This window comes from Brassica napus, chromosome C2 (assembly GCF_020379485.1).
Source record: "Brassica napus cultivar Da-Ae chromosome C2, Da-Ae, whole genome shotgun sequence".
Classification (NCBI taxonomy): domain Eukaryota; kingdom Viridiplantae; phylum Streptophyta; class Magnoliopsida; order Brassicales; family Brassicaceae; genus Brassica; species Brassica napus.
Window position 1 is genome coordinate 17,230,585 of NC_063445.1, and position 14,190 is coordinate 17,244,774.

Consider the following 14,190-nt stretch of genomic DNA (forward strand, 5'->3'; position numbering starts at 1 on the left):
TATAAAATAAATTATTTTATGATGTTATATATAATGATTAAATTTTATAAATTTAATTTCTATTCGATTATTTAATATATTTAATATATGTTTTATTCAAGAAAATAACAGTAAAATATTAAAATTAAAACTAAAAGTAGAGACAAAATTCATTATATATAAAATAAACTATAAAATATTTTTTATGTTTATATAATATTTTTATACATGATTATAATAATTGTTGACAAAAAAATATAATATTAATCAATTTATGATTTTATTGAGACCATATATTTTCTAATAATATTTTAAATATTATTATCTTATTATATTATCGAGTTATGTCATATTGTATATTGTTCCAACATGTTACCGATATTTTTTTTATTAATTTACCGTATTTATTAACTAATTGTATTAATTAATAGATTTACTGTATAACCTATTTGTTAAATTTTATTTAAATAGTGTGAGAAATGGAATAAAAATTATTCTTAGTTTTTTTAATACAAATACTAAAATATAACTAAGTAGTTGTATTTATACTTTCATTTTTCTTGTTTTAATGAAAAACGCAGAACCGAAATGGTGATTCCAGTTGATGAGGGCATTTTTCTATCGATGCTTTTAAAGATTATAAACGCTAAGAACACTCTTGAGATCGGTGTTTTCACTGGTTACTCTCTACTCACCACGGCCCTTGCTTTGCCTGAAGATGGTCGCGTAATGTTTCTTTTTCTTGCTAATAATCATATTGTTGGCATCTTTCATACTTTAGCATGTGCAACTATATATATTTTTTTTATTTATTAAACTTACCTCAAGAAAAAGTGAAGCAAGTTTTAAATAAAAATAGAAATTGGGACATGTAACTGTTTTCAAGAAAATGGTTTCAGATTAACTACATTTGAAAAACAAAATTTGCATAGGCGCTCAACAAATTGTTTAAGATTGACCAACGGTCCTGATTAAGGTTAATTTGGATGCAGATTACTGCAATTGATATTGACAAGGAAGCCTATGAAGTGGGATTAGAGTTTATGAAGAAAGCAGGTGTTGATCACAAGATCAATTTCATCTATTGCGATGGTATGGAGGTCTTAGACAAATTGGTTAACGACGTAAGTGAAAAACATGTGTTCCTATTATTTACTCCTTAAGCTTAACTAGTGTTTGACTAATGATCATACATATTAATTCCCCACATTGACAAAAGAAGAATCAGGAGTTTGATTTCATATTTGCTGATGCTGACAAGCCAAACTACGTCAACTTCCTTGAGAGATTTCTGAAATTGGTGAAGGTTGGAGGAATCATGGCATTTGACAACACCTTGTGGTTTAGTTTTGTGGTTGAGGAAGAAGAGAGCGTTCCTGAGTTTATGAGGGAATCAAGAGCGGCTCTTATAGAATTTAATAAGAAATTGGCTTTCGATCCTCGAGTGGAAATCTCTCAGATCTCCGTTGGAGATGGTGTCACTCTATGCAGACGCCTTGTGTGAGCAAAAGACTATTTAAATATTAAGACTAAAGTTTGGAATTACAAATTTAGTTGCTTCAATAGTTACTTATCGTCGTTTGTTTTTCTGATACTAAATTTGGTTGTAATGATGGTGTGTTTGATGGATGATTGCTCAACATCATCTTCTCATAACCCGTTTATAAAGCTTTGCGATCCATATGCTCTTTAGGACCTCCCCACCCCCACTTCGCGTAACATTTATACCGTTGGAGTATTAAATGATAAAATACGTATTTATATCTATTTATCTATACAGTTATATTCGATTTTATTTTTCGCATTCGAGCTTTCACCTTAAAAATTAGACCGGTTAATATAGTTTATACCTTTAATCAATAAGATATATAAATTAGTTAAAATAAAAATAAATTTAAAATAAATGAATTTAGAATCTAAACTATTATTTCCGAAGTGATTTTTTATAATACAGCTTTCACGTTAAAAAGTTGGACCGGTTAATATCGTTTATACCCTTAATGAATAAGATATATAAATTAGCTAAAAATAAAAATGAATTTAGAATAAACAAGTTTAGAATTTATCTGATTAGAAAAGTGATTAAAATTATTAATAATAAAAATTATCCAAAATATAAAAATATATATTTTAAATAAAAAGATAATTATTATATATATTGTGTTATTATCCGGAAAATATCTTTTAATAAAAAAATTAAAAATGAAAACAAGAAAACACATAACTATATATTAATCAAGTAAAATTCTTAATTTTATATAATTGAATATTGAGTGAATTATAAGATTTATTTATTTATTTTATTATCTTTTATGTATGTATAATTTTTTCTTATTTTTATTTCTAATATAATATAATATAATAAATTTTCAAATGAAAACATAAACAATAATATATCAATATACTCTTTTAAGTAGTAATACATGCATTAATAAATAATTATAAAATGTTTATGCTTGTATGTTTGGGCAAAACAGTTAGTATATAAAAAATTATTTTTATTTTGTGGATGGTCAATCTTCTGATACACATCCAGTAATCCAAGTCTTTTCACCTATGAAAAAAAGACTTATTTTTGGGTTCACCCCTTTAGGTGAACCTCTAGGTTTACCAACCAATAGGATTGTGTTATTTCATATTCGATAACTTTTAAAAATGAAACAAAATATTGTCAAATTATATTATGTTTTTAAAATTAAAAGATAAAAATAAAAAAATAAAAAATAGTAGTAATTACAAAAAATATATATTTTTAACGTCGTAATCAAAACACTAAACCCTAAATCTTAATCCCTAAACTTTAAATCCTAAATCCTAAACCCTAAACCCTTGCATAAATCCTAAACTCTAAATCAAAATCACTAAACACTAAAACACTCAAGGGTTTAGGGTTTAGGATTTAGGGTTCAGGGTTTTAGTGTTTAGTGCTTTTATTTAGAGTTTAGGATTTATCCAAAAGTTTAGGGTTTACCCAAGGGTTTAGGGTTTACCCAAGGGCTTAAGGTTTACCCAAAGGCTTAGGGTTTACCCAGGGGTTTAAACAATATTTGCTTATAAAAAGGGACTAAGATCGATTTTGATAGTAACCATCCAAAAACTTGAGACTTAAGGCTATGAATGGTGACCAAGGAATGATGGAGAATAATGCATTTTCTAATATTCTTAAAAAAAATTATCATTCACAAGGAATATTTTTTTTTCTCATTTGCTCTCACTTTTTTTTTGTAAAAAAAATAAAAAACAAAATTATTCCTTGGTTAAATTTGAGAAATAACAATCATTCTTTTTTATTCTTGTTATTTTATTTTTTACTTTCATTTTCTATTCGATCCTCATATTTCCAGAATTGTCACCGGTCGCCAGGGATGTCAATCAAGGAGCTGGACCGCGGGCCTGGTCCGTAAAAGCTTGCTGCGGGACGGGATTGGGCCTCCATTTGGTAAGCCCGCAAAATTGCGGGCCTCGCGGGACGGGTTCAAAGCGGGACGGGTCAAAAGCAGGACAGGTTCAAAGCGGGACGGGTCGAAAGCGGGACGGAACGAAAGCGGGATGGGCTACAGTTTAACCTGCGGGATTTTGAAGACCCGCAACCCTAAGTCTCCATTTCTTCTTTCACCTAAAACAGAGAGAGATAGATAGAGAGAGAGAGAGAGAGAGAGAGAGAGAGAGAGAAGGTGATTCGACGTTATGTAGCTCCGGTGACGGTGGTTTCAGGGTCGATGATGCTTCCGGTCTCCCAAGCGCCTTCGATCTGCACCAGTGAAGCTTCTTCGAGTCTTCGAGTCATCATAAGAAATTTGAAAACTCATTTTCCACCGAAGAAGAAGATATAGTTCCCGCAATGGGTTCTTCATAGTTTTGTCTATATGTATTTGTTCACATTATCATACATTTTGGAGTTTTAGGTTTCAATATATCTTTAACTGACTTCTATTATTCTTATTCGCAGAAGATGAAGTTGATGGTGAAGAAGATAAATCTCCATCTTTTTGTCGCTTGTTGGTGATAAAGATGAAGAACAAGAAGTGTGATTGGTGTTTTCTTTTTATTTATTTTAGGGATTATCATCTTTGATTTGGTATTGGTTTTATTTAATTTTGGATTCAGAAAACTAAAGCATTTGTTATGAACTTATGAGTTATAATATTTGGATTCAGAAACTAAAGTATTATTTATTTTTAAAATGTTTAGAGTCTAACAAAAGTAAATAAACTAGTGTTTTGATCCAATTAAAATCTTCAACTAACAAGTGTATTGTCTTATCCAGTTCAATCCTCGACTAAACTCACTTACTGATGCGTCATGAAACTGATAAAGCGTCCTGGATCATGTCTTAAAGCGTTCAGGAGCCATATGTCCGTTTGTAACTATATGTCCCGCAGGCCGATCCGCAAAGGCCTACATGTTTTACGGTACAGGTTTGGTCAGCCATTTTGAGGACCGCAGCCCGCACGGGCCTGACCCGCCGTGACCCGCTCGAAGACGAACCCGCTGCGGTACGGGACGGGATGGGACGTAGGAATGGCAATTGGGACAACCCGCCCCGCTGCGGTCTCTATCTCTGGCGTATCTTTGCGGGTCAGCCCGCCGTAACCCGCGGTTCCCAAACCTCTACCCAACCCGCCCCGCTTGCTACATAGGACTTTGCGGTCAGGCCCGCGGGTAGTGATATAAATAACATGCAAATATTTAACTTTAACTCGTGTCTACTAAGAGGAAGAAATCATATACATGTGTAGATGGTAGATGGTGGTAGATCGAGGAAGAGGTGAAACTACAGTGGTAGATGGAGGAAGAAGAACGAGGAAGAAAAGAAGTTATGGTAGTAGATCGAGGAAGAAGAGAAGCTATGGTGGTGCTCTCTACGAAAAAAAGTACGGTTGTAGACCAAAGATGAAGAGAAGCTACCGATAAAGAAGATAAGGTTCGGTGGTGACCTTAGTCAACAGATGGAAGAGAATGTCCAGAATTGCCTCCATAGTTGCCATTTCTCACCTTTTTCGTCGGTGAGAAGAACGCCAAACGTCTCTGGTAAAGAAGACACGCGGGTCTCGAATTCCCCGCAAACCCACGTCAACCCGCCCCGCATTGGCCCATACCCGAAATTGACCAACCCGCAAGACCCGCAATATCTCGGGCCTAAGATATGTAAGCCCAAACCCGCCCCGCAGTGAGACTTTACGGGCCAGGCCCGCGGGCTAAAGTACCAATCGCCATCCCTAATGGGACGGATCAACCTGTTTGACATTCCTACCGGTCGGACCATAGCTTCTATTTTTTTCGTTCTCCGTTCAAAACCATGCCTGTATCTTACCCGATCAGCGAGTTCGTCGTGGCTGATACAGGTGTCTTCTGGGACATTGCTTATTGTCCCATCCCTGGTGGTCTCGGTCCAGAAAAGATTTATCAGAATATCAAACTAGCCCTTAAGAATATGGGTTACTATGGTAAGTTGTCAATATTTGCTTACGGTGATGAGAATCAGAACCCAAAAGATATTGAAACGGGCGGAATTAAGTGCGTATTCACAGGAGATGAACAGACAAGGGTTAACAAGATCTTGAAGGGACCTTACTTTCTGGGGAATACGCCAGAAAAAAGAGGACAGACGAGCGAATGTGGTGCTCATCTCAGGATCCAGAACAGGAGACAAACTTTACGTCAAGTTTCTTGGCTATTAGAGATCGTTAAATACCAATATCCTCTTAGCACAGCCTGAGAACGTACCACACCCTGCTGATGAAGCATCAAGGCCGCTACTTTGTAATGTAAGTGAAGTGTGGATTTGGAAAAGCCTAGCAACTGGAGAAAAACCTATCTACAGAAGCGGAGGCTTACAAGATGTTGGCGACGCTTCTGCTTGTAGTGGAAGCTCACAAGGTGTTGGCGACGTAAGCGGATGAGGTTAAGGGTCACAACGATGGAAGTAGATGATGCATGGTTCGATAATTCAATTCCCTGAGTGCGCTCCAGGGTTGTTCTCATTATTTATTTAATTAATTGCTAGGTGACCGGCCCGCACACTGTGCGAACATAACAAAATTTAAAATATAGATAAATAGTGTATAGTTTTAGAAGTAACGGATTTTACATCTTAATATCACCGTCTTTGCGAGAAAGCATCAGTCATGGAGAAAAACTGGTACTCAATATTTGACATTGACGAGAGGGAATAAAGTAACTTCAGTATCAAGAAGCAGTTATTGTGTATATGTATAATTGCAACGTCCCAAAATAATTTGTATGTTTAAGAAGAAAATTTCAAGAGAGATTTTATATTGTAATAAGGTAAGTCATTACAAACGAATTAAGAATTTAGAAACATTAAGGTAAATTGGCATTTAAAATTTCAATAAATGTGATAATAACTTGGGCAAAAAATGTTTAAAATAAATAAGATAATTTACATTTAAACTATTCATAAGTTACTTTGCAACTTACACATGTCAAATCAGAAAACGACATGTGCAATAGGAAAAGAGCTGAAAAAAAAATGGTGATATAGCTCACCTTCCCAAAGAACATATAGAACCTCTTATTATAATTTAAAACATATGGTAAGCCAATATAAATTTTTTTATAAATTTATTTATAATTTAATAAATGATTTATAAAGCATGCATGAAATTTATTAGACATTAATAGTTATTATGTATACTTTATATACAAATATACTTTATATAAAATCATTATATCAATTCAAATAACCATTTTTCTTTCTTATTTTATGTAATTTATAAATATATAAAAAATTTGATCACATTATTACTCTCTCATAGTTTCAACAATTAGTTACCATAAATAATTATTTCTAAAATTATGTAGATTATTTGGAAAGTGGTAATTGAATTATCCTTTCCTTTTAGATATAATTATCAAAATAAAATCTTCAAATCATCGGCCAATCAAATTATAACAATTTGAAGAGTTTATTTCTGATCGACACGTAATAAAAAAATCACTTATATGACTTCTCAATCAATATGTAGTAGGTTTATATTTTTATAAATAATTTATAACATTTTATAAATTATATTAAAATTCTGATAAATTTATTCTTTAAACAACGATAAATAATTTAAAAATAATATTAATAAACATGTTTGGATTTTGTTATATTTAAAATAGTTATTATATAACTATATCCAAAACAATTCATCAAGTAGAGTATAAAACTATTATAATTATCTTATATAAAATTTCGTTCATTATATTTTATAGTTTATAAATATTGAAAGTAATAAATAAAACATTATTAATCTTTCTATAATTTAGAGAATTAGTTTCCATAAATTATTATTTGTAATATTCTTCAGATTATATGGCACGTGATGTTAAATGATTTTAGACTTACCTTAAATTTGTAGATCTAAATTAAATAAATAAAAATTAAGAACAATCGACCAATCAAATTATAACAATTTCTTGAAACTTCACCTATGAGCGACACGTCACCAGAAATCACTAAAGTAACTTCTCTTTCAAAATATGGAATAAATAGTGCATAGTTTTAGAAGTAACAGATTTTATATTATCATTAATTAGAATTGTATTGTATATGTGTTGTAATTCTTTATTTTAGGTGAATAATATTATTTTTTCATAAATAATGTCGAAAAATTTATGTAGACATATTAAAATAAAATATAATAAAATTGAAAATATTATCCATAAATAATGTAAATTATGAAGTACAATTCTCGATAAAAAAAACAAAATCCATTAGAAACCTTCAAAAAATTTCTTAAATTTTGTAAGCAATTGGACGGGTTAACATTATTTGATAGATCTATAAGTTTCTAAATTTTATTGAACAGAAAATAATATTAAATTGATATACCGTCATCGAAATAGTCGAAATACTTGATTCGTAAGCTGTGAAGGTATACCGTGCATCCGCAAAATAGTCAAAATATTAAATTGAAATAGTCGAAACATTAAATTGACATACCGCGCATCCGCAAAATACTTCTCCGGAACTTCACTCGGAAATTCATCAGCTGTTCCAACAAAATTTGTTTGAAAGATACCAATTTTGTACGGATGCGCGGTTGTCCGATAATCACCAATAGCATCGTACAATTTGAATAACTGGACGACCTTCACATCGCCCTCGGTTAGTTTCCCTTCAAATTGTTTGATGAGCTGTTCACCAACTGAAGCATGAATTCTTGTCCCCTACACGAAGATGAGATAAAGTTATATGAGTTGGATTGAGAACAAAAGACTAAAGACGATTATGAGTTGTAAAAAATGTAGTAATCTACTTACTTCTTTATCAACGAAAACCATTTCGATGGTGTTTCTGGAATCTTTGTTGTAATTTCTCCACAGGTGAAGAATCCTAACCTCAATACGTCATGTATCTTTATATGGTTTTAATTGCCTGATAAAAGACACTCGGTTTTTGGGATCTTGAACTATTGCCATACTGTTTTTAAAATTTTGATATCTTCACAACACTGTATTGTATTGTATGTAAGACTTTGGGAGTATCTTTATATATAGTCGACTTTTCATAATAAATGACGTTTGAATATTTATTTTCTGCATTAAATATTGAAACAGATTAAAAAAAGATATTAACTCTACATTGTCATAAGCTGGTTTGCATTTAATATATATATAAGAACTTGCGCAAGTAATGCATATTTAAAACAAGGTAAGTCATTAAAAATGAATTAACAATTTAGAAAGATTTAAAAGTCGAATTAATGTGATACTAACTTGCGCAAGAAATGCTTATTCTCAATAAGACAACTTTATATTGTCGACCTTTCAAAAATAAATGACGTTGCTATTTTATTTTTCACAATAAATATTAAAATAGATTAAAGAAAGTTATCCCCCTATTAACTATTTCACCGGGAATTTTATATTGTAATAAGGTAAGTCATTACAAACGAATTAAGAATTTAGAAACATTAAGGTAAATTGGCATTTAAAATTTTAATAAATACGATAATAACTTGGGCAAGAAATGTTTAAAATAAATAAGGTAACTTACATTTAAACTATTCATAAGTTACTTTGCAACTTGCGCAAGAAAAAAAATATTATTCATAAGTTATTTTGCAAAATAAATAAGGTAACTTACATTTAAACTATTCATAAGTTATTTTGCAACTTGCGCAAGAAAAAAAAATTATTCATAAGTTACTTTGCAAAATAAATAAGGTAACTTACATTTAAACTATTCATAAGTTATTTTACAATTCTGATAAATTTATTCTTTAAACAACGAAAAATAATTTAAAAATAATATTAATAAACATGTTTGGATTTTGTTATATTTAAAATAGTTATTATATAATTATATTCGAATACAATTCATCAAGTAGAGTATAAAACTATTATAATTATCTTATATAAAATTTCGTTCATTATATTTTATAGTTTATAAATATTGAAAGTGATAAATAGAACATTATTAATCTTTCTATAATTTCGAGAATTAGTTTCCATAAATTGTTATTTGTAATATTTTTTAGATTATATGGCAAGTGGTGTTAAATGATTTTAGACTTATCTTAAATTTTTAGATCTAAATTAAATAAATAAAAATTAAGAACAATCGACCAATCAAATTATAACAATTAAATTAAAACTTCACCTATGAGCGACACATCAGCAGAAATTAAGAACAATCGACCAATCACTAAAGTGACTTCTCTTTTAATATATAGGGGGATTAGAAAGGTAAGTTATTAAAAACAAATTTTGTCAATAAGTTATTTGCGTATTTAATGATTTCAACTTGCGCAAGTAATTCATATTAGAAAGGTAAGTTATTAAAAACAAACAACTTAATTAATAGGGGTGGGCACTTTATCCGATATCCGAAGTGGCACCCGAACCCGATCCGAAAAAACCCGAACTGAAATCCGAACCGATGTAGCAAAATACCCGAACGGGTATTGAATAAGGAGAGATTGGATACCCGAACCCGAACGGATAATACCCGAATCCGAATGGATATCCGAAGATAACCGAACATATGTATAATTAACCTTATATTTTTAGTTTACATCTCTCATTTTATATAAAATATTTATATTGATACTACACATACTTTAAGTTCATATGATATACATACAATTACGAAAAATATGATTTGTTACTCACTTAAAATGCATGTAAAGTTTTTTATTTAAAAAATTAACAAAAAGTTACATCCGAAATTTTAAAAAAAATAACTAAATTAATGTCTTTTTAGTTTTAAAATGTTATGTCCAAATCTATTAACTATTCAATCTATTAAAAATAAGAAACTTGAGAAATGAAAGTTTTAATTTTTTTTTTCAAAATCTAAATATCCGAACCAGATCCGAAATAACCGAATCTGAACTAAAAATACCCGAACCCGACCCGAAGTACAGAAATACCCGAACGGGTTCTACACCTCTATACCGAAATATCCGAAAATCCGAAATACCCGACCCGAACCCGAACGGGTACCCAAGGCTAAACTAAATCGATAATTATTATCTCCTAGCTATATATGGGCTTAACGAAATCGACAATAGTTTTGGGCTTGTCTACATAAACGATTGATTAAAATAAATAAAAAAGAAAAATTCAAAAAAAACTAGCCAATAGAATTATAACGTTTTTCCTGAGAAACTCTATATGAGTGCCACCTTAGCAAAAATCACTAAAGTGACTTCTTTTTTAATGTATAGGGGATATGATGAACTGGGTGCAAGTTTTTTTTTTGACAAGTCCTATCTGCTCATCCGGTCGCTGGATGCACACGTTTAATATTTTCTATCGATGCTTTTAAAGATTACGACAACTGTCAAGCTCGTTAAACCTTAATTCTTGTAGTGTGTTCTTACCATGCACCGTTCTTGCTTTGCCTGAAGATAAATTATGCATATAAACCGAAGTCTATAATTTAGAAAATTAGTTTTAAAAATATTTCAGTATATCAAAAATATTACATAAACGATTCAACAACCGACAATACTATCTACCTTATGAAGATCTAGCATTTCGTCTGTAGTCTTCATTAATAAATCGTTCTTTGCGGGACTTGAAACTTAGATTTTCTGTAATCCGCAAAAAATTGTATAGTCTAGGATTCAAACCCCAGACATGGATGTAGAAACCTTTAAATCTTAACCAGTAGGCTACGGTGGTTCCATGTATCAGTTATATATTTACAGTAAAACAAATACTTGTGTGAGTCTCAAATTATATATTGACCAAAAAATTGCCGGTTCAATATTAATTATTGCGGCGAAATATGAAGAATATATAATTTTATCAAGAATATAATTACAAATAAAAATATTCATATCTTTCTGGAGTAAAATTGAGGAAGTTAAAAATATGAGGGTTTATTGACAATTCCAAATCAGAAAATTTCCACTTTTTTGAATGTCGAAAGCTGACAAAACTGAGAAATACCTTCGAATCTGATTCGATTCGATTTGCATTGAAGAACATGAGAGCCTCTTTTTGACTCCCTCTCTCTTTCTCTACAGATCTCTTCTTCTCTCACTTCAAGATCGCCACAACTCAAACCTGTTTCCAAGTAAGAGGATTGTTACGATCTGGACTTTGATTTGGTTTTGTTTTGTACCGATTTTTCAGATTTTTGGGTTTTACCGGAGATGGGTTCGAGTCTCCGTGCATTTTCGGATGATGGGTTATGAGAAAGATTACTCCTTTTGCTCTGTGTAGGGTGGATCGTTGAATCGGGTAGAGAGATTGATTGTGTATCAAGTCAAAAATGACGAAGAAGGAGAGACCTAGACCAGAGAAGTTGTCCGTTTACCTTTATATACCTAACATTGTTGGTGGGTCTTTCGAGATTTAGACAAAAGCTTCTATCTTTTTTTATTTTAATTTAGTGTGAGAGTGATGATTGTTGAATTGCTACAGGGTACATGAGAGTTCTCTTGAACTGTGTTGCCTTTGCTGTCTGTTTCTCTAACAAAACACTCTTCTCCCTCCTCTATTTCTTCAGGTCAGCTTTGATTTTTTTTTATTTTATATATTATGGATTGTTCACGTTTTCGGTAATGGTTTTAATGGTGCCTTCTTTTTGATCAATGTGGATCTACAGCTTTTGTTGTGATGCTGTGGATGGCTGGTGCGCTCGTAGATTCAACCAAGGTTTAACAACTTCTTCTCCCTTGCTGTTCTCATGTCTTTTCTTGTAGCACCAAAAAAAAAAAAGAAATAAACTTTTCTTTAAGATCCTAGCACTGATATAGATTGAGTCTGTATAATTGCTAGTTTATAAATTCAATGTAATAGACTCCTTTTTCATTGTGATTCTGTAAGTCAAATCAAAGACATGCCATTACTATACTATGTAGGAAGCTAGAACTTGACTCGCTTCTGTTTCTTTTCTTACTCAGTTTCAACGTTTGGAGCTGTTCTCGACATGGTCACAGATAGGTGAGTGTTCTTCTACATGTATATACTTGTCTGTTTAATAAATTCTGACAATTTTGTGGGATGTGCTTTGTTATAGAGTTAGCACGGCCTGTCTACTCGTGGTTCTCTCTCAAGTCTACAGGTGAGGATACTTGTCTGTATCTTTTTTCCATAGCATCTCTGGAGTTAGGAAGGAGTAGACTAATTTCTTCTTACCATCTTAAAAACAGGCCTAGCTTGGTCTTCCTTTCATTACTGGCTTTAGATATTGCTAGTCACTGGCTGCAGATGTACAGGTACACTCTATCTAATTCACTCTTTCCTCGTTTGCACCTTGAAATCTTCTCTAACCTCGCAGTTTTTTGTTAAACCTGAATACTGTCTACTCTGCAGTACGTTTCTAGCAGGGAAGAGCAGCCATAAGGATGTGAAAGACAGCACAAGCTGGCTTTTCAGACTCTACTATGGAAACCGGATTTTCATGTGTTATTGCTGTGTTTCTTGCGAGGTGATTGAAATTTGTCTCTTTAGTTCCATGTTAATAATCATTTAAAGATGAATGATGTCCTTATTAGGTGCAAAATGTTTTCAAACGCGCAGGTTCTGTATATCATCCTTCTTCTCATTGCAAAGAACCAAACCGAGAACCTCGTGAATGTAAGTCTCCTCTTTCCCTTTTGTTCACTTAGCTCTTACTTCCTACTCAACTACTAAGCATGGCTCCTCTCATTACAGGTCGTAGTTTCCACTTTAACTCAGATCTCACCACTCTCTCTTCTTCTAGCTTTGACAATATTCGGTTGGTCCATGAAACAAACAGTCAATATCATTCAGGTAAAGCTTCTTTCCCAAATATGACACTAATCCCTACATTGAAAGCTGTTTTTTGGTATCTAATTGGATTTGCGGATTCTTACAGATGAAAACAGCTGCAGATGTCTGTGTACTGTATGATATAGAGAAGCAGCAGAAGAAACCTTGATCTTCCTTTCCCTTTTTTCTGAACTTGCAACTCTAGTTTTTTTCCAGTGTAGAAACATGCGCTCCTGTGTTTTAAAACAAGATGAAAGAATATTGATTTGCGTTTTTTGTTGACATAATTTCTGTTTGTAAATATAATCTGATTACGAGTTTAATCTTATGTTATATTGATTTACCTTTTGACATAATCGCATTATATCGTTTTCAAGAAACATAAGGTCCAAACTCAGATAACATAATACGAAGCAGTTTTTGTCACTTATCAACAATTGTTAGCCACTGAAACCCTCAACTTTTGGACCATACCGAAAACAAAACAAAAGGAAATGGTCATCTGCAGCTTATTGACAATTTTTTGAAAGAAAACGGGGAACAACCAGAGACATGGAAACGAGCTTCGTCTATGGAAAAGGTGTTACGAGAGGCTGATCTGGCAACTGAACTTCTTTTGGCAACATTGTTACTTTGTTAGTGTAAGCTAGAAACTGAACTGTCTGTGTCTGAAAAAAAAAACAGATAAGTCTTCACCCTGTGTTGGACAAAACCACTTACCATCTTGTTAACAAAGAGAGGCTTGCCATGATGAAAAAGGTGACATTGGGTTCTGTTTCTCTTGATCCCTCTTATTATTGAACTCTGTTCTGATTGAATTTAGTAGCTTTCAGGAAGCAGTTCTTGTGAAATGCAGTAGAGGGTGATCATCTAAGAGAGAGCCAAATGTTCCGAGTTGGTCTTGATGTGTTTGAGGTGTGCTAATATCATGATTAACATAACACATAAGCATTATTGTTACAAGTGTTTGTTAAATAACTTTATTTTTATTTTTTATTTTTTTTGTTT

At 32.0% G+C, this 14,190-nt stretch overlaps 3 protein-coding genes across 3 annotated transcripts; all 3 read left to right on the plus strand.

Annotated features, from left to right (window-relative positions):
- Window positions 1-552: 552 nt before the first annotated feature.
- Window positions 553-1,578, plus strand: LOC125581799 (putative caffeoyl-CoA O-methyltransferase At1g67980). Its single transcript, XM_048747813.1, has 3 exons — window positions 553-705; window positions 972-1,103; window positions 1,199-1,578. The coding sequence occupies exons 1-3, from the start codon at window positions 568-570 to the stop codon at window positions 1,481-1,483; spliced, it is 555 nt and encodes a 184-aa protein (XP_048603770.1). The 5' UTR covers window positions 553-567; the 3' UTR covers window positions 1,484-1,578.
- Window positions 1,579-5,278: 3,700 nt separating this feature from the next.
- LOC106378005 lies at window positions 5,279-5,882 on the plus strand. The gene is made up of 2 exons (XM_022696457.2): window positions 5,279-5,644; window positions 5,694-5,882. Exons 1-2 carry the CDS (start codon window positions 5,279-5,281, stop codon window positions 5,880-5,882), a joined length of 555 nt encoding a protein of 184 aa, XP_022552178.2.
- A 5,441-nt stretch (window positions 5,883-11,323) lies between these two features.
- On the plus strand, window positions 11,324-13,528 carry LOC106381121 (CDP-diacylglycerol--inositol 3-phosphatidyltransferase 1). The gene is made up of 11 exons (XM_013820992.3): window positions 11,324-11,518; window positions 11,668-11,783; window positions 11,869-11,953; window positions 12,053-12,102; window positions 12,351-12,390; window positions 12,467-12,511; window positions 12,600-12,665; window positions 12,763-12,877; window positions 12,970-13,026; window positions 13,105-13,203; window positions 13,289-13,528. Exons 2-11 carry the CDS (start codon window positions 11,717-11,719, stop codon window positions 13,349-13,351), a joined length of 687 nt encoding a protein of 228 aa, XP_013676446.2. The 5' UTR covers window positions 11,324-11,518; window positions 11,668-11,716; the 3' UTR covers window positions 13,352-13,528.
- The last annotated feature ends 662 nt before the right edge of the window (window positions 13,529-14,190 follow it).